This window comes from Pezoporus occidentalis, unplaced genomic scaffold, assembly GCF_034315485.1.
Source record: "Pezoporus occidentalis ecotype Australia unplaced genomic scaffold, CSIRO_AGI_Poc_V1 ctg26, whole genome shotgun sequence".
NCBI lineage: Eukaryota > Metazoa > Chordata > Aves > Psittaciformes > Psittacidae > Pezoporus > Pezoporus occidentalis.
In genome coordinates this window covers 2,904,215-2,927,795 of record NW_026914502.1, presented here as the reverse complement: position 1 = coordinate 2,927,795, position 23,581 = coordinate 2,904,215, and the positions used below count along the sequence as shown (strand labels likewise).

Here is a 23,581-nt window from a genome sequence, read left to right as displayed (position 1 = left end):
TCCACTATCTTTGATTCCAAGGACACATACAGACACATAAATCCCTTTTCCTTTTATGTCCCTTTCAATATAGTGTGACCACGTGAGCACAGCTCAGGAAGAGATATAAAACAAAAGACCTGACACTGAAATTCTGCTTGCTGCAGATCAAGGACATCAGGAGAATCAGTGTGAACCCATCAGAAGCATGCTAAAAGTTCACAAAGCATGCAGGAGACAGAGCTGCAGAAATACACTTGTAACACACTGCAAACATCAGACCCTACAACTATGTTTGAATGGCAAAGGTAATGTCAAAAAGAACTGAAGTTGCCTTTTGTTTAATTAATTAAAACTGAGTATTTCTCTCCTCTTATTTCAACATCATCACAAAAAACCTAATTAGAATCATAGAATAGTTAGGATTGGAAAGGACCTTAAGATCATCCAGTTCCAATCCCCCTGCCACGGGCAGGGACACCTCCGTCTAAACCATGCCACCCAAAATGCACCCAAATGATGCTCTTCCAGTTCTTGATTGAAAATTTCTTACATCCTAACATTTGTGAGATATATATTTGGTGTTTTTAGGAAAGCACGAGAGTTAACAGCCCAGAAGGTAGAGTCATGCAGTGGTAGCACAACTAGAGGATTAGTTAATCTCAGCTTTTCACACTATACTGATTATAGTATTTGTATTTTCAAGAAACATGAAATAACAATTTATGTTTAGAATCCTGTTACACTACTAAGGTCATATATGAGTTGAGTATATATGGGATGTGGCCATGAATATCTACATACGTGTAAGTGGAAACATGGATATATAGGCAGCAAAGGAGATGGGAAAAGGGGAGAAGATTCACAAAAGAGAGATTTGGCTGTATTTTGTGACAGGTCTTAATACATTTTATGTTGTTTTTACGGTTGTGCTGTGTCTGCTGCTGGGGATAAAAAAGAAGAATCCATAGGGAATCTGAAGTTGCTCTGAATCCAAGCAGTGAACAGCACATTATAGTTTCTTCATTAAGAAAGTGCACATTCTTTCATGAAGAAACAGCCAGTGGCATTTCATGTTCTATCATCAGTGTGACAGACTGCTTTAGGAAGCAGCTTTCATATGGGAGATGATCTGCATTTTCTCCTTGGCACATCAGTTTGTATTCTGACGAATCCAGTCATAAAGTGCTGTCACCTTAGTGTATACACCAGGCCGATTGCGTCGAGCACATCCTTCACCCCAGCTCACAATACCAGCAAGGTACCATCTATTTCCCTTTCCTGTGCAGGCCAAGGGACCTCCAGAATCTCCCTGAAATGAAGGGAGTCCAGCCATTAGTGCATGCACACATACACACGCAGAGAGAACTGTAACAAAGGTTAGGTTATTCAAAGACAGTAAATTCCTGCCCCTCTTTCTCAAATCCAAATTTAATATTAGAACCTTATTTCTGGATAGAGTGTACCAGCTAGATGTCAAATTCCTTTAATTTGTTTTACCTTACGGAAGTAGCACCTTCATGGATATAAAACAATGGCAAGAAGTAGTTCTTACAAAGACTCATTGCTAATGTCTCATTCCAGGGTTCTTAAGGTGCCTGATGAGAGGTTGAATGGGGAGAGGAGACAACAGGGAGGGAAAGCAGGAATTCTGCTACCGTTTGACCATAGACTGTTCACAGGTTGAAGGCAGAACTCTTATACTGCGTGTTAAATAGGAACAGAAAGATACCACACGCACCCAACCAAATGAAATAAAACAAACCCGGGCACAATCAAGTATTCTCAGCGGTTTCATAATCAAGACTGTGTCCACATGCATAGATAAGAGGAAGGAACAAAGACCAAGGAAAGTGCAAATAAAAACTGGCTTCTCAAAGGGAGCACGCAGCCCTGTAGAGCAATGTAGGAAAGTAAAAATGGCCATTTAGCTCAGTTCACAGGGTCAAGCTGCATTTGGGCTCACAATGCTTTGTGCCCTTCGCTGTGTTAACCTTGTATGCGTTCTGTAAACACCCCACTCCACAGAACTCTGAGCACTTATGAGCACAGCTCATTCTGCAGCTGTTTCTGATGCATACAAGGCACTCCTCAGCCTCCAAGTTGACCCTGGGATGTTGCTGGGGTTTGCTTGGAGCTAAACCGTGGAAGGGGTCAGAAGAAAGCCATGTACCATGAAAAAGGGTAACATCAGAAAGCCTTCATCACCAAACCAAACAAAATTATCAAGAAATAAGAAAAGAGCCACAACAGTTCTTCCCCAGTCTCAGGCTGCTGTCATACTGCCAATTGTGATAACCCAAGAGGCTGATCTCAAAGTGACTTGAGACAGAAGGCTATGCAGTCTGGCCAATTACACAGCTAGTTAGGAAGGAGTGAAGGGGCTGTAAGCTGGTGGAGAGAGGGAGGATCCTAAAAACAGAGGAGCCAAGATGAAAGAACAGCCTAGAGTGATGAGAAAACAGAGTCTGAAAGAGTAAAAGTTTTATTTCTCACTCTGAGTATTGCATCCTCTAAAGATGAAAGGTACTTGATATTTATGTCAAATTTCCTTCCTTATTTTGGATACCCTTCAACTGCCATGTTAAGTTAACCACACACACTCAAGACATCTCACTTTACTACTAATGAATAATGCCCCTGAACAACAAACTGCCAACAGCCCACAGCTTTGAACAGTTTTCCAATGAGAGCAAATATTCTTTTGTGGGGTTTTGACAAGTTCTAGATTACCTGGCATGCATCAACACCACCATTAAGATTTCCAGCACACAGCATACGTGATGTGATAGGATTATCATACAGCTTGTTGCAAACGCTTTGGTTGATTATCCTCACTCGAGCTTCTTGCAGTGTTTTGGCAAGATGACCTATTAAAAAAATACCAATAGTATTGCAGAGGTTATGGAGATAGAGATTGCTAACAGAGATAGCACCTCAAACAACAGAGAATAACTCCAAACTCAAAATCTACCCAGCTGATGACAGAAGAGTAATTCCCCCCTCCCTTCAATTGCTGCCCGCCCTCAGCTTTTCAAAGCTGTTGTCTAGACAGAGGTTCTCCATCCATCACCTTTCCATTTCCTTAGTCCTTATCCTTACGAGCTTGTTTTGTCAGAAAGTAGTAGAAGAGCCATGCAAGTTATAAGACTCCACACAGTGCGACTGGTTTTGAATGCCATTTCAAACTATGCCCAAAGCTTTTTGTTGTTATTTACACTATGGTTGTTTTTGGAACATTGCCCAAGTCCTACTAAATGACATTCCTATGCTCATCTCTATCCTCTCACTTCTGTGGAAGGAGCTGAGGAATGAAGCTGAGATGGGAACAATAAATAATTTTGAAGCACTAAATTTGTAACTCACAAGTGATTTTAAGAGCTTAATTCTGTACTATAGTCTTGGTGTCCTCAGTTGAATATCCTCAGTAATGTTCTGGCTAATGGTGAACATAACCTTTCAATACCTGAATGGTCAGAGGAAGCACTGGGCTTTGGCTTGTTTGCTTATTCATCTCTGATGATGGGTTGGGAATGAAATGGGTAAGATAGAAAAATACGCAGTTTTTTTCACATGCCATTGTACTGACATTTAAGTATTACTTACATTTGTTGAAAAGGAAGTTATTGTAAGAAGACATCAATTGTAAAACCATTAATATTTCATTATGCTTTTACTTTATTATCTAGATTTAATATTATTATTTTAAAAAGGTGTGTTAAGAAAGCCAGAATTACCATAGCAAATGGCTTCTGATCAAACACAAGGACCTAGGTCTCAGCACAATCCTGGGGGCCACTGCGATTCTGAGAAGCTAAGCCCAGATTCCAAAGCTGGCTCCTGTTAAATGCTGAAACAGGGCCAAGATCCTGTGGGATCCCCCACCTCCCCTCTCCAACTGCTTGCTTTTTTTCCTGCCTCTCCACTGCAGCCTGCTGCTCCAAGCTGCACAGAGGCAAAACTCTTCATGGGGCATACATTAAATTGCCTTTGGTTAAGGCAAAACAAAAAGATCTTAAACAATACTTCTGCAATTATTGCTGTTCATGGCCTCATATCGTCAAACACAGTCTCAGAGGCAATTTCTTTCTCTATAATAATTGCAAATCACCGTTTTCTTTACCTGTAAGGTTGCTTATGAGCCATTCACTAGATAAAACGAGCCATGAACATCAAAATAAGCACATTTTTGCAGACCTATGGTCATTTGGTTTTCAATTGTCTGCGACTCCTGAATACTTAACAATAGTCATCTATCACCTGCCACCCAAGCAGACATTTAGAACTGACAGACTGCAGCTAAGGGGCCATTTTCTAGCTTTTTATAGACCTACTAAGTGAACCAAAGGTATTTGTGTTACAACTTTAAGTATTTCATTGCTAGAGTTTAACACGAAGCCAAACTTGCAAGAAGTAAATCCAGGAAAGGAACATACTATTTTCTTTTATGGCTCCCCAGCCAGTTACATAGCAGACAGTTCCATAAACAAATACTCTAGAGGTGCTGGGTAAACAAATGGGCTGTACCAGCTCACTGAAGAATACAGGAGTCTCCATTTCCAACAGGGCAATGTCATAGTCTGAGGTAGAGTGGTCATACTGTGGGTGGACAACAATCCTTTTGATTGATCTCATAGCCACACGACTGCTCTTTTCAGTAACAGTACGTAAGCCCATATATGCTCTCCATCCCGAAGGAATGGAGTATCTGTAAAGAGAATGTTTTTAGAATGTCCCATTACAAAGTAATGTGGCGTCACTTCACTCCCTTTTATCTGCTTTTCAGTATTTAATGGAACTCAACAAAACCAAATGGATCAAGTAGAATGATGGTGTCCATCTCCTAAACTATTAAGAAACATTTTTACTTACTATTTTGAAAATACTGTTTTCCTGGAGCTATAAGACCTATTCCTTGCAAGGCACTATGCTTTAGGAGGCAGAAAAGCTGACTCCTTGACACAATGAGAAAGTAAGTCTTCAATTTACACTACCCAAACAGAACACCGGCAAGTTTAACACTCCACTTATCAATAAATAGTTCTTTTCTTGGGGGAAAGACCATAGCTTTTAGTGAGAAAATTCCTGCCTTATGGTGTTCATCCTAACTCTATGACAGTGTAACTTCCTCATACCTCACAGAATCAGAATCCAGGAAGCAATGGGCAGCAGATAGGAGCCACCTATTGGAAATAAGAGATGCACCACACACATGGCCATGTGCTCCCATGTGCAAACTTGCTTGCCAAGGCCACTTTCCAGATCTTGCGTCTTCACCTCCAACAATTCTGGTTTTCATCAGCTGGGGTCTTCCACAAGCTAATGGAGATAATTTAATAAAATCATCACAAAAAACACAAGGGCATTTCACTTTATTATGCTTAATACATGAATTTTTATCCATACTCCTCAAAGCTGTTAGGAAATAAGAAGTATTTTCTTGCTGTGCAATCAGTAAAAAGGTTAAGCGTGCTTGCACAGTTTCATTGAATAAGCAGGCCATTGATAAACCCGTTATTATCTATATTCCCTTTCAGCTTTTTGAAGAGGTTAGTAACTCAAAAAGATATTTCAGCACAGTTCTAAGCTGGGTTGTTCCAAAATCTGGTTTGAATAAAGCCTCATATCTTCTCTTTCCTTACACAAGAGTACGTACAAAGAGTACAGCTCCTTGACTGCATTTCATTCAGCAAAACCCAAGCACTAAGACCTACCAGCTTACCCTGGAAGAGTGCATTGCTTCAAATAAGTCATCATAGACAGACTCGATCAGTGGATTTAAAATGAAAGAGTGCAAAGTTCAAGGCAGGCACTTTCATAGAGATGTTAGCAGGAGATTAATTTCTTTAATTCATATTTGATTTAATAGAGTCTTAGTCCAATAATGCTTGCCCACAGCACACATTCCTGACTCAGTTTCCCAAAGTCATTCATTTTTAAACAAATGTTACCACACCGCAGTTCATTTCATCAGATCCATCAGCACAGTCTCTTCTCCCATCACACTCAGGATTTGGCTTCAGCAAGCATTTTCCATTGAGGCATTTGTATGCGTAAGGGGAGCAGCTTTCATAGGCTGAAATAATTTGGAGAAGACAGCGTCATGTTTGGAGCCACGGTTTCAAGTGATTAAAATAAACTTGTACTTTCAACCTATGCGATAAAAGTTGCTCAAAGCTACATATTCCAGTCTGCTTGAAGTCATAGTCTGTACTGGTATAAACTGGTCCCTCTATAGATGGCGGAGAGGAGGAATGTTCCAGTTTGATTAACAGCCAAGCTAATTTTGGTCTCCAATGTTCATAGGGAAAAAGACAGAGGAGCCTTCTGCTGTTCTCATTTCCATGTTACTTAACTCTAAACCAACCAAGGTAGGCTTGTTTTAGCTTCACCAGCCCTACTGGCATTACAGATCATGAAGCTTCACAGCAGATGTCACCTAGAAGTCAACCTTTTTATTATTAAGTAAAAGTTGAGAAAATTGTGGAGGAGCTTTATACCTGCTTCCAATAAGTTTTTTTTGGCTAAGGATTATCACAGTTTCACAGGATTCACAGGGAATCCTGACAGATCTCAGCAATAGGCTTCCGTTACTGTCATTCTCATTGTCACTTGTTTACACTGACCCATGAACAGTGGATTTATTTGCTTTTCCAACAAACAAGGAGATACCCCTGGCTAACTCAAGGATTCAAGTCAAGGCAAGAATTACAAAGACAAAATGCAACAAGTCACTAGGGAGACATTAGTAGTACCAGCGATGTCTGTAAACCATGGTGGATCTACAGTGAAAGAGACCATACATGCAGCAAAGGGCAGAGGTTCCAAAGCTATGATGCCTCTCTCCCTTACATTATTTGGTATTAATCTGGCTGTTGCTCAGAGAAAGTGCTCTTCTAACAGAATCACCAGCACACTGTAGTTAGGTCAGCTAATTAAAATCACTGTTAGCTTGGGTTTTGCTTCATTAACTTCTTGTCTAGACTTTCCTAAGAAGTTGTACTCTGCTGGGGATATTTTCCATCATTATGAAACTTGTACTTCATGCTGTGAAAAAGATACATAGAACTACTACATTAATCCATTAAAATAAATATATTCCTGCTTCTGCTTTCCACCATCTTTTGGAAAATAGCTAAAAATGTATACTTACAGCAGTTGTTTTCATCGCTGTCCTCCCCACAGCTGTCATCATCTTTACAAGTCTTGTACTGGTGCTTGCACTTCCCATCACCACAGTTCAACCGTTCTGGATTACAACCTGAAGAAGAAAGGTCTATAAATGCTTTATAATCCCAATAGCTGGCTAGCAGCCATATGCTACACTCCCTGCCAGAGGTCACCTTGATGTTACTGTGCCATCTCTGCCAAACACTAGTCTACCTTGGTTTTGGTAGCCTCCAGTGACAGAGACTTATTGCATTACTTCACTTGTGCTGCTCTCTCTGACCATGGATTACTTTCCAGTCAATCTTTCTGGCTGCTCTTCATTGTTCCCTATCTTTGGTGTTCAGGGCAGTCTGGATATAATACTTCAGCTGAAGCCTTCTCACTGGTGACTGGGAAGATCAACTGTGGCACTTAAAACCCCAACAAGTCCAAGCGACAAAACACCAAACAAACACAAAGCACAAAAAATCATGTAACTCTGACTTTCAAATCTGCTTTTGAGCTACTGTCACCCCCATTTTTCAGCTGAAAAAAGCAACTTAGGGAATCCACATGTGTATTTGATCACCTAAGCTCATTTCTTGTCTTTATTGAGTGGAATATAGTTTTCTCCATATACATTCTCCAGCTTGTCAGGATCAGCTGTTTAAATACATCCCTCTTTCTATGATGTGGCACTTTGCCTATTTCACAAGAATCTTCTCCAATCTATCACTTAGATCACTAACAAAAAAATACACAGAACAGACACTGGCAGAATGACAACAATAATACCTTTCCATTTTGGTGGAGTCATTGGCAATCATGCTCTGGAAGCAGCTTTGTCTGGTTTTTTCTCACAATGCTTCCTTTACTTACTGATAAGTTTGTCACACAAAGCAGCACCAAAGTACAACTTCTGCTCTATTTATCTTGCCACAGCAGAGAACCGAAATGAAGTTAAAACCTTCATGCTGGTTTTTGACATCTATTTCACTGATTACAAATAGTTTACTTTGACTACTTGTTGCTTTATTTGGTTTTGGAAGCTTAACTTGTAAAGATCAGTGTAAAATCGCCTGCCTGTTTTATTCTGTTCTCCCACTCTTCAAACACGTTACTCAGTGCACCTCCTCTGCAGCCTTTTAGATCTTCACCACATCCTTCATGTGATCTTAAAGATAGCTGCCAATATTTTAGAGATCATTTCAGCAGTCTCAAAGCTTCATGGAGGAAACTGTTTACAGGAGGACACAAACATGAAATAGTTGCCCTACCACAGTCTAGTCCATCACTACCATCTGAGCAGCCTTTCCAGCTTTAAGACTGACTGCTTGAAAGAATGCACGTTCTATCCTCACACCTAAGGACAAGCCAGAAAAGTAAGAAACTAATGGCACTAGAAATGCTGTTGCAGTCTAAATGCATTAACACAGAACTGTACCATGGAGAAATATTAAAATGGCTATTAAAAAAACAAAGCTAGGTGGCATTTTTAACCTAAATTGAATGAAAAACAGGAAATCCTATCCTACTTGGCCTTATCTGCCAACGATTTTTATCAAGCAATCCGAGTTAAACGAATCAATACTCACCTAAATGGACTTAGAAAATGAAATTCACATTCATTGCCTGATTCTAAATGATTCAGCACAGATATATAGTTACTACTGATGGTAAACACCTCTTCAGTATGTCAAGGTAATATATGTTACACAAGAGCGTCTAAGGGCTTGGGGGGGGAGATTAGTGATGCTAGAAGTCAAAACAAGGCACTCTCTGTAGTACTAGCAATACAAATTTCCTGATATTAAAATGCTGTAGAATTCACCTCTGTGCTACTACACTCCATCTTCATGTCTGATGTGAGCAAATGCTTTATCAAACACATCTCAAATCTAGCAGTTCCATTATGAAGCAGCCTTTCACCAAGAATTCATTGCACTTTCACTTTAATTAACAACCGATATTAATGCAAAGGTATCTCTTTGAAATATATAAAAAATATTTTCTTCCACTTTTCTTTCTTTTTTTTCTTGGCATGTCTAAAAATAAGAACTGTGAAAGAGAAAGTAACCAAAAATACTTTTTTTTTCTGCCCAGGTCAATCTAACTTAAAATATTTCCCCTCCAGCACCACAAACAAATTAACAGCTGAATCACATTGAAGCTCTAAACACATTTGTCCCACTTTTATTTAATCAGTTCCAATCCGGAGTCATTTAGCCCTCCTCACTGCCTTGCATGTGATGCTGGTGGGAGGAAAGCACACTCTACACAACCAGCACTAGCTCAAAGCTGGAGGCTCTCTAATGTTCTTTTCACCATTCTCTGAAGTTACTCAACCAACAGCTGGCATTTGCTTCCCAGTTGAACTCAGATCAGTGCCTGTGGTTTCTAATAACTGTGTTTTGGTAGGCTTTCAACAATGGAAAAGTCTGATCTGAAGTGGGTGACTGCAGGCACTAAAGATGTGGGAGAAAATTCCACCCCCCCTGCCCCTTACTATTGCTACAGGCAAGGCTATAATGGAAGACCAGCACTCTCAATACATCCTGCTCTCTCAGTATCAACTTCATACTGACACATCACGACTAGTCTGCACCTCCTGATGGGTCTTAATACAGGTCCTTAACCTTGTGGCTAAAGGTGAGCTACACGGCTCTGTGTCACCTCATCGCTGGCTCAGTTGTAGAAATGGAGCAGAGCACACAGAAAGTGTAATAAAGACTGGGGATTCTCTCTGTTAAAAAAGCCCCCCAAAACCAACCAAACAAAACAACAAAAAAAACCAAGGTACTTTTAGGCTTTCACTCATCTCTGAGCTGGTTTTGAGGCAGTAAGCACAGTAACAATAGAACACAGCATTGTTTTTAACTTTTTCCATTAGAAAGAGACACAAGTTGGTAGAAAAGGAAACCCCTGAAAATATGAATCCTATAGAATGACTGAGTACATGAAGCAAGAATCTAGTCCAGGGACCTTAATACATAAATATTTCCAAGTCAGCAACAATACTCAGAACTATACTCAGACAAGCTGAGGATCTGAAGAGGTTTCACAAACTGAACTGATCTCTTGAAATCACAGAGAACTTTAGCTACTTAGATGTCAACTAGGGCAAACAGCAATGGATGTCAACTGGGTAAAGGAAAGAGAAGGTATTTGCAAATAATACATTGCAGATGCATCTTTTCTAAGAAATATCACAAATATGTGTATGAAAATCCCTCTTCCACCTTCTAGAAGCGCCCAAAAAAACCTAACGCTTACCCAAAAGTGCAGAGACTGGGGAGTCAGGAAAGGGGTGTAAGAAACCCAATCGTATTCCTGCAATACCTGCTAGCAAGGGGTCCTCATCGACTCTCAGTGGAAACTTAATCTGTCTAAACCTAGAAGCTCATCCAAAGCATGCTGAGTTGTGATTTTAAAACGAAGATGAATTATTCATTGTTAACTCCTGTTGGCACAAGAGTCATGCTTAGAGGCTCTCTGCTGTGCTCTTTTCATGGTGCAGCTTGGCTATTTTAAGACTTTGGCAAAGTGACAAATAATTAGATCCAGAGAAACTGGGAAATTTTACTTCCCATTTTACAGAAGTGGTGTGAAAAGTTAGAAAATGAGTGCTAACATCTAAAAGCATCTTTTACCTAATTTTGTGCATTTATTTGTTCAATCAGATACATCATAACATTTCAACATTGATCTGTTGCGCTTAGGTTCAGGAGAAAAGGCAGGTTGATTTGTATGTGGTTGGTTTGACAAGGTTTCTCGAAGGTTGCTCCTTAAAAAATGAAGTATATGCTTACTCACGGTCTGCGTGACTGAAGGCTTTGTATTCAATGTAAAACCCTCTGTGGGTGACTAGCTCGTCAGAATGGAAGTTGATTGCGACAGAGTAACCGTATTCTCTGTTTCTGTTGCTTTCAGGAAGAGCTTTGCAGTATCTAGCAAGGCAAAAGCGAGAGTAATCTGTTTCTAACCGAACAGACCATTACCATCCAGCTACCTCTCCTTTTAATGAAGGGTACCAACACCAGAAGCTTTAAAATAAGAAAGATCAGCTATCTTTTAGCGTTAAAACATCACAACAGAAGTACTAGAAAGCCTACTTACAAATGTCTTCCACTCCACAACTTTTCTGGGACTAGTAGACTTTGAAACAAACACAGCAAGACAACCCATGTCAGAGTCTGCCTTAGAAACACAAACCACTTTGAAGCATGCTTGAGCTCAGATTTCCCCTTTAGGTTTGCAAGCCAAAAGGCTACAAATCCAGTAATAGAATATGGAATCATACAGCCCAATCCAAGTGCTGATGCTGGTTTCACTATACTCTGGATACTGGTTTTTTGAGGTTTGGTGTTTGCTGTTTGTGTTTTTGGGAGACACGGGGCTTTTTTGTTCTAAGCACACACATTGCAATACATCTTATTTACAGAAAAGAATATGATCACCGAAGAGTAAGTAGCATAGAAAATGAAACTTCAGATGCCACAAGCTCTTCCCCAACATCAAAACCACTGCCAGGAATTTACACTTCAACTGCAACTGCATAAAATCCCAGTTTTCTATGTCATTGCTCTTAAGGGGATCAACCAAGTGAGTGCCTAACACTGTAGAAAAAGCAGGATGCTTAAATGAACATAATGGCAAATTATCAGTATTAGGGCAGGATTAAGAGCATTCTTCTGCTGAAATTCAGTGGAAGCACCCAATTTTTATTGACATTTATTTTCCTGCACTGGAAGCGGCAAGACATCTTTTGCTGAAGTACAGTATGTTGCTCAACATTGAAGTGCAAATTAATATGCCAGAAAACAGTGTATTTACTCACCTAACCCCATCAATTTCTAACCAGTCTTTATCACATTTACTGGACCCTGGAGACTTCTCTTGAATTTGTATTATGAGGATTTTTAAGGAGAGCTTGTAGCCAGGCAATGGTGCCTAAAAATCAAAGGACGAATATCCTGACACATGCATCCAAAAATTAAAAGACCTGTGCTTCTAAGACGGTAAATCCTATTTTGATTATTATCAGATTAAAAATACTTCATTTTTATTATGTAAATCACCTTTGAAGAACCAAAACACTATTTTAAACATGTATAGAAATCCTTTTAGACCCAAATTCTTTGGCCAGACTGTGCCAGATAGAAGTGTGTAAGTCTTCCTGCAATCAGCGCAAAGCACAGTATTTGGGGTTCGTGCTGTGTTTGTACTGCTGTGTGCTCCAGTAGCTTAAATAAGAGATTAAAGGTGTCTATGGCAGCTGGCCATTCAGTGACCTCTTTGCTATGACCTCTTTGCTTTAGAAAGCCTTTTTCTTCCTTTTCCTGCATATAGGTGAGAGTTTTATGCTACAAACTGCTACCAGTTTTCATTGAGCAGATGAAAGGTAGAGACTTTTACCAACTCATAGACATGATGAGCATCCTTTTCCAGGGAAAGTCAAAAAAGGCAGTAAAACGCTTAATGGAGCAACAGATCAACACACCAGCAAGCTGGGGGAAATCATAAGCAGTTTCTAAGTCCAGCCAAAGGGCTTTCTGGAAAGCCAGAGCTGAGTATATGAGTCAGAGAAGTCCTGTTTCTGTAGACTTCAGGGAAATGCAGTGTGGTATCCATCGTATGAGGCATGATTTAAATGACCTTCTCCTTCTTCTTTCTGACATAGAAGCAAAGCCCTGATTATTAGCGATTTTCTCTGGCGGCTAGGAGTTGTCATCTTACCCATCACTTAGTTTCTGTTACGAAAACTCAAGCTTTTGGAAGCTGGCAATGACTCCTTCCCATAACTGGCACTCGTAGGTCAGACAGGAAAAAAAATGGGTGCCTAAGAAGTCAGGTGCAGTTGTCTTAGCATCTTTTCCCTCTATTTCACCCACAACAAAAGCCGTTTCTCCCAGTTTTACATCACATAAAGCAAAGTCATCACTAGAAGATTTCTCATCACTTACTCTGATGATCCAGCTGCAGTCAATATTTGGTGGGTAGTAACTTGGGTAATAAGGGGAACTCAGCGTCCCATTCCAGGAACTATAATGACCGCCACATACTGGGAGAGAAATACATCAGCAAGAAACGCAGTTATCTCAACTGGACTAAAGTGCAGAGCCTACTTCACTCGCTAGGACCTCCTCTTCATACAGAAACAGAAGCAGCAGTTGTGACAGTGTTATGGTATTAATATCATATTTTGCCTGTGTTAACAGAAAATCATGTAACTTCACTTCCCCGTCATACTGAATTTCTCCTATTTTTGGATCAAATTACCATAAAGGCTAAATACAAAACAACCCTGACTGAAAGTCTTGGTTTTGGGGTTTTTTTCTAAACTCCCCTTCTTTCATGGTAGGTGGAAACAGCAACGAAATGTGGACACAACAGACCTCCTCCTTCCAACTGACTTCTGACCTTCCTCATTGACTTTTTCAAGCATTACAAAGCAAGCAGCCTGAAGTGAAACCTCTGGTTCATTCCCTATGAACCAGGGTGTTGTGTGTGTCAGTTCTCAGTCTGAAAATTCATGCCACATTTGAACAATGCCTCTGAGGTTTTATTTTCTATCAGGATCTCTCTTGCATAACCAGTCTTTAGTGCCTTTAGTTCCCTTTAGGTAACAGAGTAAATGCAAACATGAATATAACAGAAAAGAAGACAACTTTGAAAACAGCCAAGTTTTGTGGCAAATTCCAGGCTACACATCCTTTGGAATGCCCATCCTCAGAAGAGTGAAACAACTTTAACTTGTAAGGTGCATGAGATAAGTATTTGCCTAACCAGAGACAGAAGCCAAAATGTATAAGCTTTGGAGAAGCTTATCCACTATAATTTGTTCCATGAGTTAGAACTCTTTCACTTGGACCTGTGGCTAAGTTTTCCCTTAAAAAAGCTCTTATATCTCCTGTAACATTAACAGTTATTAGCAATTGTTTTTTATCCTATAAATTAGCAATTTAAATTTAAGCAATTTAAATTAACATTTTAAAAAAAATTAATAATTTAAAAATATTTCTCCTATAAATTAACAATTTATTGTTGCTCAAAACACTTCACTGATCACAAGGATCTCCTGCAAAATTCATATTACTCCATAGGCTTAGAATATACTGCTTGGGTCTTGAATACACTTTTCATAACTGCAGATATACACTGTACATATACAGTTAACTACACTGAACAGGGCTTTCAGAAAGGGATCAAAGACATATTAGAGACTTGCTCTTGTCTTCCTTTTTCATTAAAGACACATCCCTAAGCTGGGGATGGATTGCCAAAACTGATGCAAATGCTGCTCTGTCACAGTGGCTATCTAGCTTTGCCTAGATATATAATGCCTGTAGTGCTATGTGGCTGGCTGCTCTGCTGCCATTGCTCAGTGTTACCGTGTACTAAGAGTAATGCCTGGACATTCTTTCAGTGGATGAGAATGATAATTCCATGACTTACATGCCATCAATCCATCTCCCCAAATACACCCAGGCTGTATCAACTTAGTTTTGATTTTAGAGGTGACAAAAGGGATAAGCGTGCTTACATCAGATGCTTGTTTCCATTAATCACTTACTGATTTTAGGAATAGCTTGAAAGTGAGCTTTTAAAATGCTGCTTTCTTCTCTTTGGTCCAGTGAAAAGGTAAGCAACATTACATTACCCGATGAAGTTAAACGTATAATAGGAGGAGTCCAGGCCCCAGGTCCACACCATCTGAAATATCCCAAAAATGGCATCAAAAACCCCTATCAAAGAAAACCAAAAGAAAACATTTCCCACATTCCAGTCATCCTTGCGGAGAAAGGGGGCAGAAGTAACACTCATCTGGTCATCTGTTCTTTCAGAAGCATTCCACTGGCTACCACTTCCCTATTAGTATTGCACCCAATTGGTAGCACACAAGACATTAGTTTCCCAGCACTAAGCCTTCCTCACCCTGGATGAGCATCACCGACACTCTTGCCTAACAGGTGCCCTGGAATTTTCTGACCTGCAGAAGCACCAGAAAGGCAGTGCCAGATTATGTTACTTCAGCAGTGATAGAGACACTGAGAAGTAGCACTGAAAAGGCAACAAGTGGCAGTGCAGCAGTGCTGAGCACTATCTATGCAATAGATAACAAGCCCAAAGCATTTACAGTCCATTAACTTTCAGCTTGGTTTCACATCACAAAAGCTGTCAGGCAAGATGTGAAGCCCCATGCATGGCAACTACTTCTTCTTATCCTTCTTCTTTTGTTTGAATCATAAGGAGTTAATTTATATCACGAACCTTGAAAACTAGCTACCATTTGTAATCTCAGATGCTCTTTCTTGCATCTTTAAATTCACCTGTGTATTTATTCCAGTTTGAAATCCACAGTATTTTTTGATTCCTCTTAAACTTACAAATCTGTGTGAAAAAAAAATCTAAGTTTTCTCTTTTTCTATGCATAACAAATGAAAGTAATTAAGTTTAGATCTTGCCATAGCAGAGTATTTCCATCGCAGGCTTATTATTTGACACGACCAAGATCCAGAGTGACAGCATTAAAAAAACTACAAGTAGTCATTTTTGGCTTTAGCTGGCTATTCCCTGCTCCCATTTCATGTGAGGCACTAGTCAATGGATCTATGATTTGCCTCTTTCACAGACGTTACTAAATACTTTTTATCATAATACCTGTCAAATCCTTAACAATATCAACACTTTGAGTCCCCTCTGCACTGCCGTGTTGAAGTCTTTGAGCATCGTGCTGTCCTACCCAGCTGAATGCCTGACTTGTCTTGTAGCTGTACCTCTTGTCACAGTATAACCCAAATAATAAGGCAAGCACGTATGAGAAGAGTTGTAGACATGAGATGTTTTACACTACACCTCACAATCTCAGCTCACTCACTCTTTAGTATTTGTCACTGAACAACTCTGGTGCTGCAGTTTGCAGCAACTGGTGAGAATCATTTTAGTCACTGTGTGTGATCCTAGACCTGAACATCAGGGAATAATGGCTATAACACAGTAATTTCTGGCTGTCATGGATGTTGGAAATGATATTAGTTCTACCACATCTGTCCAAAATATGTCACTAGCTGTTTGTAGCTGAAATAGAAACTTAATAGGCATATGCAAAACCACACATAACTAGAGTGGCAACAAAAGTAACCAAAAGAAGTTAACTTTTCTTGAGTACCATTAGGATTTTAACATAATTTAAATTATCAGATTCTGTTCTGGTTCTTTGATAGATATCAATGCACATTCTTGAGCTTTATGTCTCATAGCTTACTGCTTTGACGTTCTCTGAACAAGTTAAGTCGTACACAATTGGTTTTGCTAGCTTCCAGGTGTTTTCATGCACATAGCCAACTCTACTTTTCTGGTTCCTAAAAAGCAAAGCCATTCCTTATAATGTGCAACAGTAACAATCCCATAATCAGCAGCAGAGCAGATGTAGCCTGCCATCAGGAATGGGATTCTCAGCGCTATGCTGCAGTCTGAGACTAGCTCCTTACACAAACCCTGTGTTCACTTCCATGGCTGTCCTTCTGACAGTCCACCAACAATGACAAGCTCTTTTGTCGTGTTTCATAAGGAGAGAAATAAATCTGTTAGCTTCTCAAGTTAAGGTACTACTAAATGAGTGCTTTTCAAACACTCCTGACTGAACCCACATGCTCAGCTAGCCTCTATAAAAAACATCCCCCTTGAAAACATCTAATCATCTCGGGTTCTAAAACTTGTTTATTTTGTTAATGAAGACAGACTCAGGGTGGGTAACATGTTCATATGTGAGATTTGACTCTGGAAAATGGGAGCTGTGTGGCTACGGAAGGTTAAATATCATCTAATCTCAGTTATGCTAATGGACTACACAGGGACTCCGAGGATGGAGCCTGCCATCGACACAGTACCCCTGTTATCATTAAAGATTTGGCTATGACTGGACTGCTTTAAAACAAGTCTATTATTTTCTAAAAGGAATAGAACACTGAAAAAAAGAGGTATCTCTTTGAGTTATTATGAAAAAAAAAAGTCTTATAAATTAATCATAATGTAGAATAAACCCTGCAGGAATTCATAACAGCGTTCCCAAGCAAGTGGTCACTTCTCTATCAGAGTTCAAGGAGCATCTGGACAATGGTCTTAGTCATATTGTTTAGTTGTAGGTAGATCTGTGAGGTTTAGGGAGTTGGATTTGATCCTCATGGGTGCCTTTGAGCTCAAGATACCCTATTATCCTAATTCACTGTGGGGAGGAGGGACAATACAGAAGATCTTGTTATTGCCCTATACAAGATTTTTAAGTTGCCCTTGGATTCTTGCATTATGGAAGCCCATTTAATATCAATTTGATATCACTACAGTTTCAGAGAGTTTCTGTACAGCTCAATAAAACATCTTTTCTCTGTACTGTCATACCTTGTAATGATCTTGTTCTGCAGAGGAAGAAGGAAATCGTATGCTGATAAATGGTGTGATGCACAGCTCTCTGGAGTGACACCATGCAAAGTGATAACTACCAGTCTCACCACATAGTTAGAAGGAACTCGCAGCCTCCATTGATAAAAAGACTTTTTGGGATTCATCAGGGTTAGAGTCCTGTTGTTACCGGGCCTGGCATACAGGTCAAAGGATGCTGCTATACAAAAGAAGCTAGATCAGTGGCTGAAAAACTGTTAAGTTGAAAGATAAATTATTAGGTAAAATTTCAGAATAGGCAGCAAAAGTTGCCTATCCACACTTCTTGACTACTTTAACCTTTTTTTATCCTTACCTTTGCAACTCCATCCCCTTGTCCCTACCAGGCTGCATCAGCTTCTCCTGCTTTGGCCAGGGAAGTACAATGTCCAACCCACCAGCAGCTCATCACACACTCAGCAAGCAGAAGGGTACTTGGCTGAAGCTGCTACATCTCTGCTTGAAACCTACTGCTTCCTTTGCCATTTTCTCTTCATCCATTGCATGGATGCAACAAGAGCAGTAAGTATATGAAGTCAGTCTCAATGTGTGCTTGATATGGATAAATAGGGCAAAGTGAATTAAAGCTCTGTAGTACTTGTCTGGTCACTGACTATGTACAACCACAATTATCTAGCCACAAAGCAAATAAGTTACGTATAATTTTGTATTAGCTTTTTAAAAGATGCCAAGTAAAGGAGCCACACCTCATTGCAATGCAGTGGGAACTATTAAATTTCAACCATTCTAGTCAGAACATGAGAACAAAAGCTGGAAGGTATTTTCATCCCAGCTTTCATTTAGGACACAAGCCAGGGAAATCCCTGGTCCGGTTTGGTTTGTAGGCCTTCCAGATACAAGAATAACAAGGAAACTGCCTTTTTTTCTGTTACAGGATTTTTTCCCCCAAAGTGAAACCAGTTGGGATGGAAGCATTACCTGATTTTAGCATCACATCATATCCTGTGGAATCTGAAACTGAAATTTAACAACTATCAGCCACACAAGCCAAAGACACAAACAGGAGAAAGAAAAATAGACAGAACAGGTACTAAACGACAGGTACATTGTTACCAAAAAGCTCCATCATAACAAGATCAAAATCTTCCTCCCCAGAAGAACTGAACGCGTGAGCTGCTTGTTTAGCACTGATTTTCTTTATTTCCACTGGGGTTAAGTTTTGAAAAGAAGCAACCACATCCTTTGGTGCCCAGAATGTATTCCAGTAGTAAGCTCGAAGCCCAGACTCTCCTTCACTGTGGAGGGAAAAAAGGGCATTATAAATAGACTCTAATTAGTGTCTTGGACGTGCTTTCCACTGCTCTGCATTTTTGGCTTGCACAATACATAGCCAGTTGAACTGCTGCGCAGAGAATTGCAGCTAAACATGGGAGCCAAAAGCTCTCTTGTTTAACAACTGTTTTTTCTATACGGTAGAAATGCTTTGGAAATATGCTGCTTCAACTCTTATACGCTGAGATTGAAAGCTACACCTTGCAGCAAATCCTTATATCTTTTATGGAATTGGATATTTCCATCCTTGAAGTATAAATACACACTTTTAAGATCATATTACAGCTGCAGACACATTTTTCTTTAATATTCGTTGACTGTGGCAACATATGACAGGATAGTTTTATGCTCATACATGCATTTTACATAATTCTTGTTGAAATAGACAATCTGTATGTGCACAACCTGTATGTGTGTGGAGACCTCATAGCAGCCTTCCAGTATCTGAGGGAGGGCTATAGGGATGCTGGGGAGGGACTCTTCATTAGAGACTGTAGTGATAGGACAAGGGGTAACGGGTTCAAACTTAAACAGGGGAAGTTTAGATTGGATCTAAGGAGGAAGTTCTTTACTGTAAGGGTGGTGAGGCACTGGAATGGGTTACCCAGGGAAGTTGTGAATGCTCCATCCCTGGCAGTGTTCAAGGCCAGGTTGGACAGAGCCTTGGGTGGTATGGTTTAATGTGAGGTGTCCCTACCCGTGGCAGGGGGATTGGAATTGGATGATCTTAAGGTCCTTTCCAACCCTGACTGTTCTATGATTCTACATATGCAAAGTACTACTTAAATGATAAAAAGAGAGCCCATCACACTCCTGTTAAAATAGCCTATGGACTGGACTTCCAGAAGTTTTAGGATGCTACCAAAACAGTAGTAGCCATCTGCTCAGTGTACTCATATTTCTCATGAGAAGCTTAAATAGAGTGCCCTGTCTAATTATGCTCCTAATTTTTGCATTGAGACGGGAAGAAGGAACTTCACAGCAAGACCAGATTCTGCAAGCAGTCAAGGAAATGAATTGTCATTTCAAAAAGGAAACTGTAATTTAAAACTGTAATTTCAAAATTGAAAAGCAGATAAAAAAAATACAAAGAAATCTATAAACCAAGGAACAGTTAATCAGACGTTGCTTTTCTCTCCGATTCTATAGGGCAATTCAGAATTCACACCATTAGCATCCCTTTTAGCTCTCACACTTAGGTGCATTTCTCATTCTGTTGTAGAGATCTGCAGTGTTCTTCCAGATTCATTTAAAATCCATTGAAAAAAGATAAAACTATTGCAAGTGAATATCTCAAATTTATATCATATGCAGGAACAGGACCCACCTGAAAGCAGCCACTACAGACTTCAAGTAATACTTTCCCAAGAAGGAAGATTCATATGTTTCTGCAAACTGTTAAGCAATAGTAAAAGAAAACGTAAAGCATTACATTTTAGTATCAATACCATCTCCTATTCCATAAAGTATTTGTCTTTTTCCTCCTTTCCTCTTCCTTATCCCTCATATTGCAAGCCCTACTTGTATTTCGTACAAAATGTCTCAGATGAATCAGAAATGTGCATTCATTTACACTAAAACCAGAACCAAAACCTTTTCAGATGCATAACATTTCAAGGCCATTGAGACAGCTCTTGAAAATTAGCCATCAAAAAGAAGTCTTTATGGATACCTTTATATTTCTGTTTCAGTCTTTAAGTTTCTAACATATAATCTGGACACCAGCAGTGTGTATTGGCTCTGCACAAAGCAGCTTTAGATTAGCTCTTTTGAGAAGTAGAGGCTAACAGAGAACTGCTTTGTGTTGAAGATTGTTGTTCAGAGGGACCCAGGAAAGAGTATTAATCTCATGAATAGGAAGTTGCATATGAAGTGCAAGAAAGCAAATGTTGCAGGGGGTAAGGGAAAACAAAACCAAGTTAGACACTGAATTGGAGCTATATTTAAAAAACAAACCCAAAACAACAGCACAAATAAACCCACACCAAAACACACTCCAAATTCCTTTAAGAAGGAGGATTTGTCCATAACCTTGAAACCCCCCAGGTTTTATTACCTAGGGGATAGGTATTAAAAGCCCCAGCTCTCCAACTACATTCCTAAAACTGTACACCATCGAGGCACATTCTAGTTTTAAAACCCCTATGTGACTAAACGGAGTATTCTCCTCATTCCCAGTCCAATTCTGTATTAACTATTTTGAAGTTATTGCTGTATTTATGGGGGAACTTACATAATTTTGGATCGCTTCTGCTTGCAGGAGGAATTTCTGTGACTTTGGATCATTGAAGTCACTTGTGTAAGTCACATTAGGAATTTCTACACTCCCACCAATATAAATAAAGGAGAATGCTGGAGCTGAGGAAAAAAGGGATAAAAAGATGAGCACAGCAAAGAACATTATGGAAAAACTTCCAGAACAAGAGGTTTGAAGAAGCATGTGTTTGTCCTTGGCATCTGTAGGTATTAGCTCTTCAAAGAAACTTCCAATAATAGCCAGAGTGCTAAGTCAGTCGCAAGGAAAGGAATTGAGGTACAGGTTCAGACAGGTGCTTCTACCGGGAAGCTCCAATTGCTAAACTTCCATTTACTGCAGCTATCTCCTCCTGAGAGATGCAGTTTTAAGAGCTGTTTGTTGAGATCTGGGAAAGACCATACATAATTTACCTACCCATTCTGTCTGGAAAAAGGGAATAGAAGATCTTTAATTGCTATGTGTTCTGGGAAAGATGACAGTTACAACAACAACAGTATTGACAAGCAGAGACAAAAAAGAGTTTAGAGAGAAAACACATACCTTTGTTATTCTTGTGCAACTACCATCTGTTAATTATTGTGCATTTTGTTGCTTTAGCAAAGTCATGAAGGAGAAGGGAAAGCGAGTAGTTTATACATGCGTTATGTGCTTAGCTGTTTCAAGCAGAGCTTTTCCATAGTAATCATTCACACAGCACAAAAACACCCATCCCACCCAGACCATGCTGGGGAATAACTCTTACAGAATGAGTAGTGCAGGACTAGTATGGTTATTGTAAGTATTAAAAAGCCAATAGGTAATATTCCTAGAAGCCATCTTCTCCAGAAACAGGACCTCATCCATTTGAAGAAGCAGTACTTCTGACACAAGCCTTCTTGGTAGGCTGGGCAGTAGCAAATATGCAGGCTTTCCTAGAGAAAGACACAGGAATGCATCAGTAAGATAACAAAAGAAAAGCTATCATACAGTGTATTTACTTTCTTAGTTTTTGTAAAGAGGTTTAAATTGAGATAATATATTTCATGTTATCAGCCCTGTCACACCTAAAACCTATATTTCTCTGTTGCTTGCTTGCAGCATGCATTTCAAGTTATATAAGCAAAGGGGAAATCTGTTATCGCTTTCATTAGGAGCAGTTTGCATATGAAGAACAGAGGTGAATACACACCAGAGTAGGCAGAGAGATCATTTACTGTGTTCCTACCGTAAAGCTTAGCTAGCAGTGTCTCTTACCTGCCCTGCAGCCTGCTCAGAGCCGTGTGGAGCTGGTATGCTGTACACAGAAACCCGGCTGGAGGGGAAAGCTGGTATCATGATGCCTTGACAAATGCCTTTTGACTAACCTAATAACAGAGCCCTAAATGAACCTCATCTCTTCAGCATAACCCAGAATATTGCGCTGCTCTCCACTATGCACTCCAGGCTTCTCTCATTTCACCTTTGCCATACTGCTTGAAGCCAGAGCCAGCCGATCTGCAATCAAAGAAGGTGGGGAGGAGAAGTTCCCATCACTGTAAGTCTTTGTTTTCCTAACTGGCTAAGTAGGATCTCAATTTCCAAACAGATCCATTACTCTTTCAGAAATACAAGCGTAGGAAATAATTTGTGACAGAATGCAAAGGACAGGCAAGCAATTTACAGATAACAAGTTCCAGAGCAAGATAAACGAGGAAACTTCTAATGTATACCTGGTGGAATCCACAGAAATATATATGAGCGAGAAGAAAAGCACAGGTCCACAAACCACCTGAATTTTCCAGCCACAGGCCAGTACCACACAATAAATGTAATTGCAAAGCAGTTCACATTCAAATTTCTGATTTGAAATAAAAAAAAACAGTTTCAAGTTACCAAACCAACAAGTTCTATGTTTTATATGTGCAAATAGGAAAACCAAGGATGTGTGCAGGAGAATAACATATTTCATACGTGTTGAGAGAGAGAGCGGGTGCACAAAGATTGAAACTTGGAGAAACAAAACAGGTCCGAGAAATCTCAGCCCTGGGAAACAGAAAGGGAACGAACCAACCAACCCCAGCACAGATCACACAGAGACTACAAAAGGGATTAATTGGAAGGCGATCCTCACAGCTCAGGAGTGCAAACTACACTGTAGAGAGATTGCTTTGCTGTAGTCCTCTATTTCTGTACACTATCTCCGCCACAGTCTCAACACGCTGACCAACTGATAGTTTGCTCCTTCCTTTATGGAACAGGATCACATAGAAAAAGTACCTAGAGGAAACAAAGACTCTTTTTCATCATCTCTAAAAGTTGTATCAGGACTTTATTTAACATTATATACATCCAGAGAACCCAGTTCCATGGCAGTACCTCTCAGAGGGGAGAAGCATCCGTTTCATTGGGCGAGGACAAGATCATTGCAGTAACAGGCATCACCATGTCTACTCATCTTGTTAAGGTTGCCTAAAGATAAAGAATTCAAGTCCTCAGGTGGATGAACTT

At 39.8% G+C, this 23,581-nt stretch overlaps 1 protein-coding gene across 1 annotated transcript; it reads right to left on the bottom strand.

Annotated features, from left to right (window-relative positions):
• Positions 1-985: 985 nt before the first annotated feature.
• Positions 986-22,652, bottom strand: LOC134166378 (suppressor of tumorigenicity 14 protein-like). The gene is made up of 17 exons (XM_062623985.1): positions 22,349-22,652; positions 21,858-22,026; positions 21,092-21,216; positions 20,186-20,253; positions 18,640-18,821; positions 18,505-18,543; positions 17,527-17,746; positions 14,702-14,841; positions 13,092-13,189; positions 11,966-12,078; positions 10,942-11,075; positions 7,133-7,240; positions 5,936-6,055; positions 5,115-5,298; positions 4,416-4,687; positions 2,713-2,849; positions 986-1,291 (listed from the first exon to the last, which is right to left on the bottom strand). The coding sequence occupies exons 1-17, from the start codon at positions 22,427-22,429 to the stop codon at positions 1,133-1,135; spliced, it is 2,349 nt and encodes a 782-aa protein (XP_062479969.1). The 5' UTR covers positions 22,430-22,652; the 3' UTR covers positions 986-1,132.
• Positions 22,653-23,581: the final 929 nt, after the last annotated feature.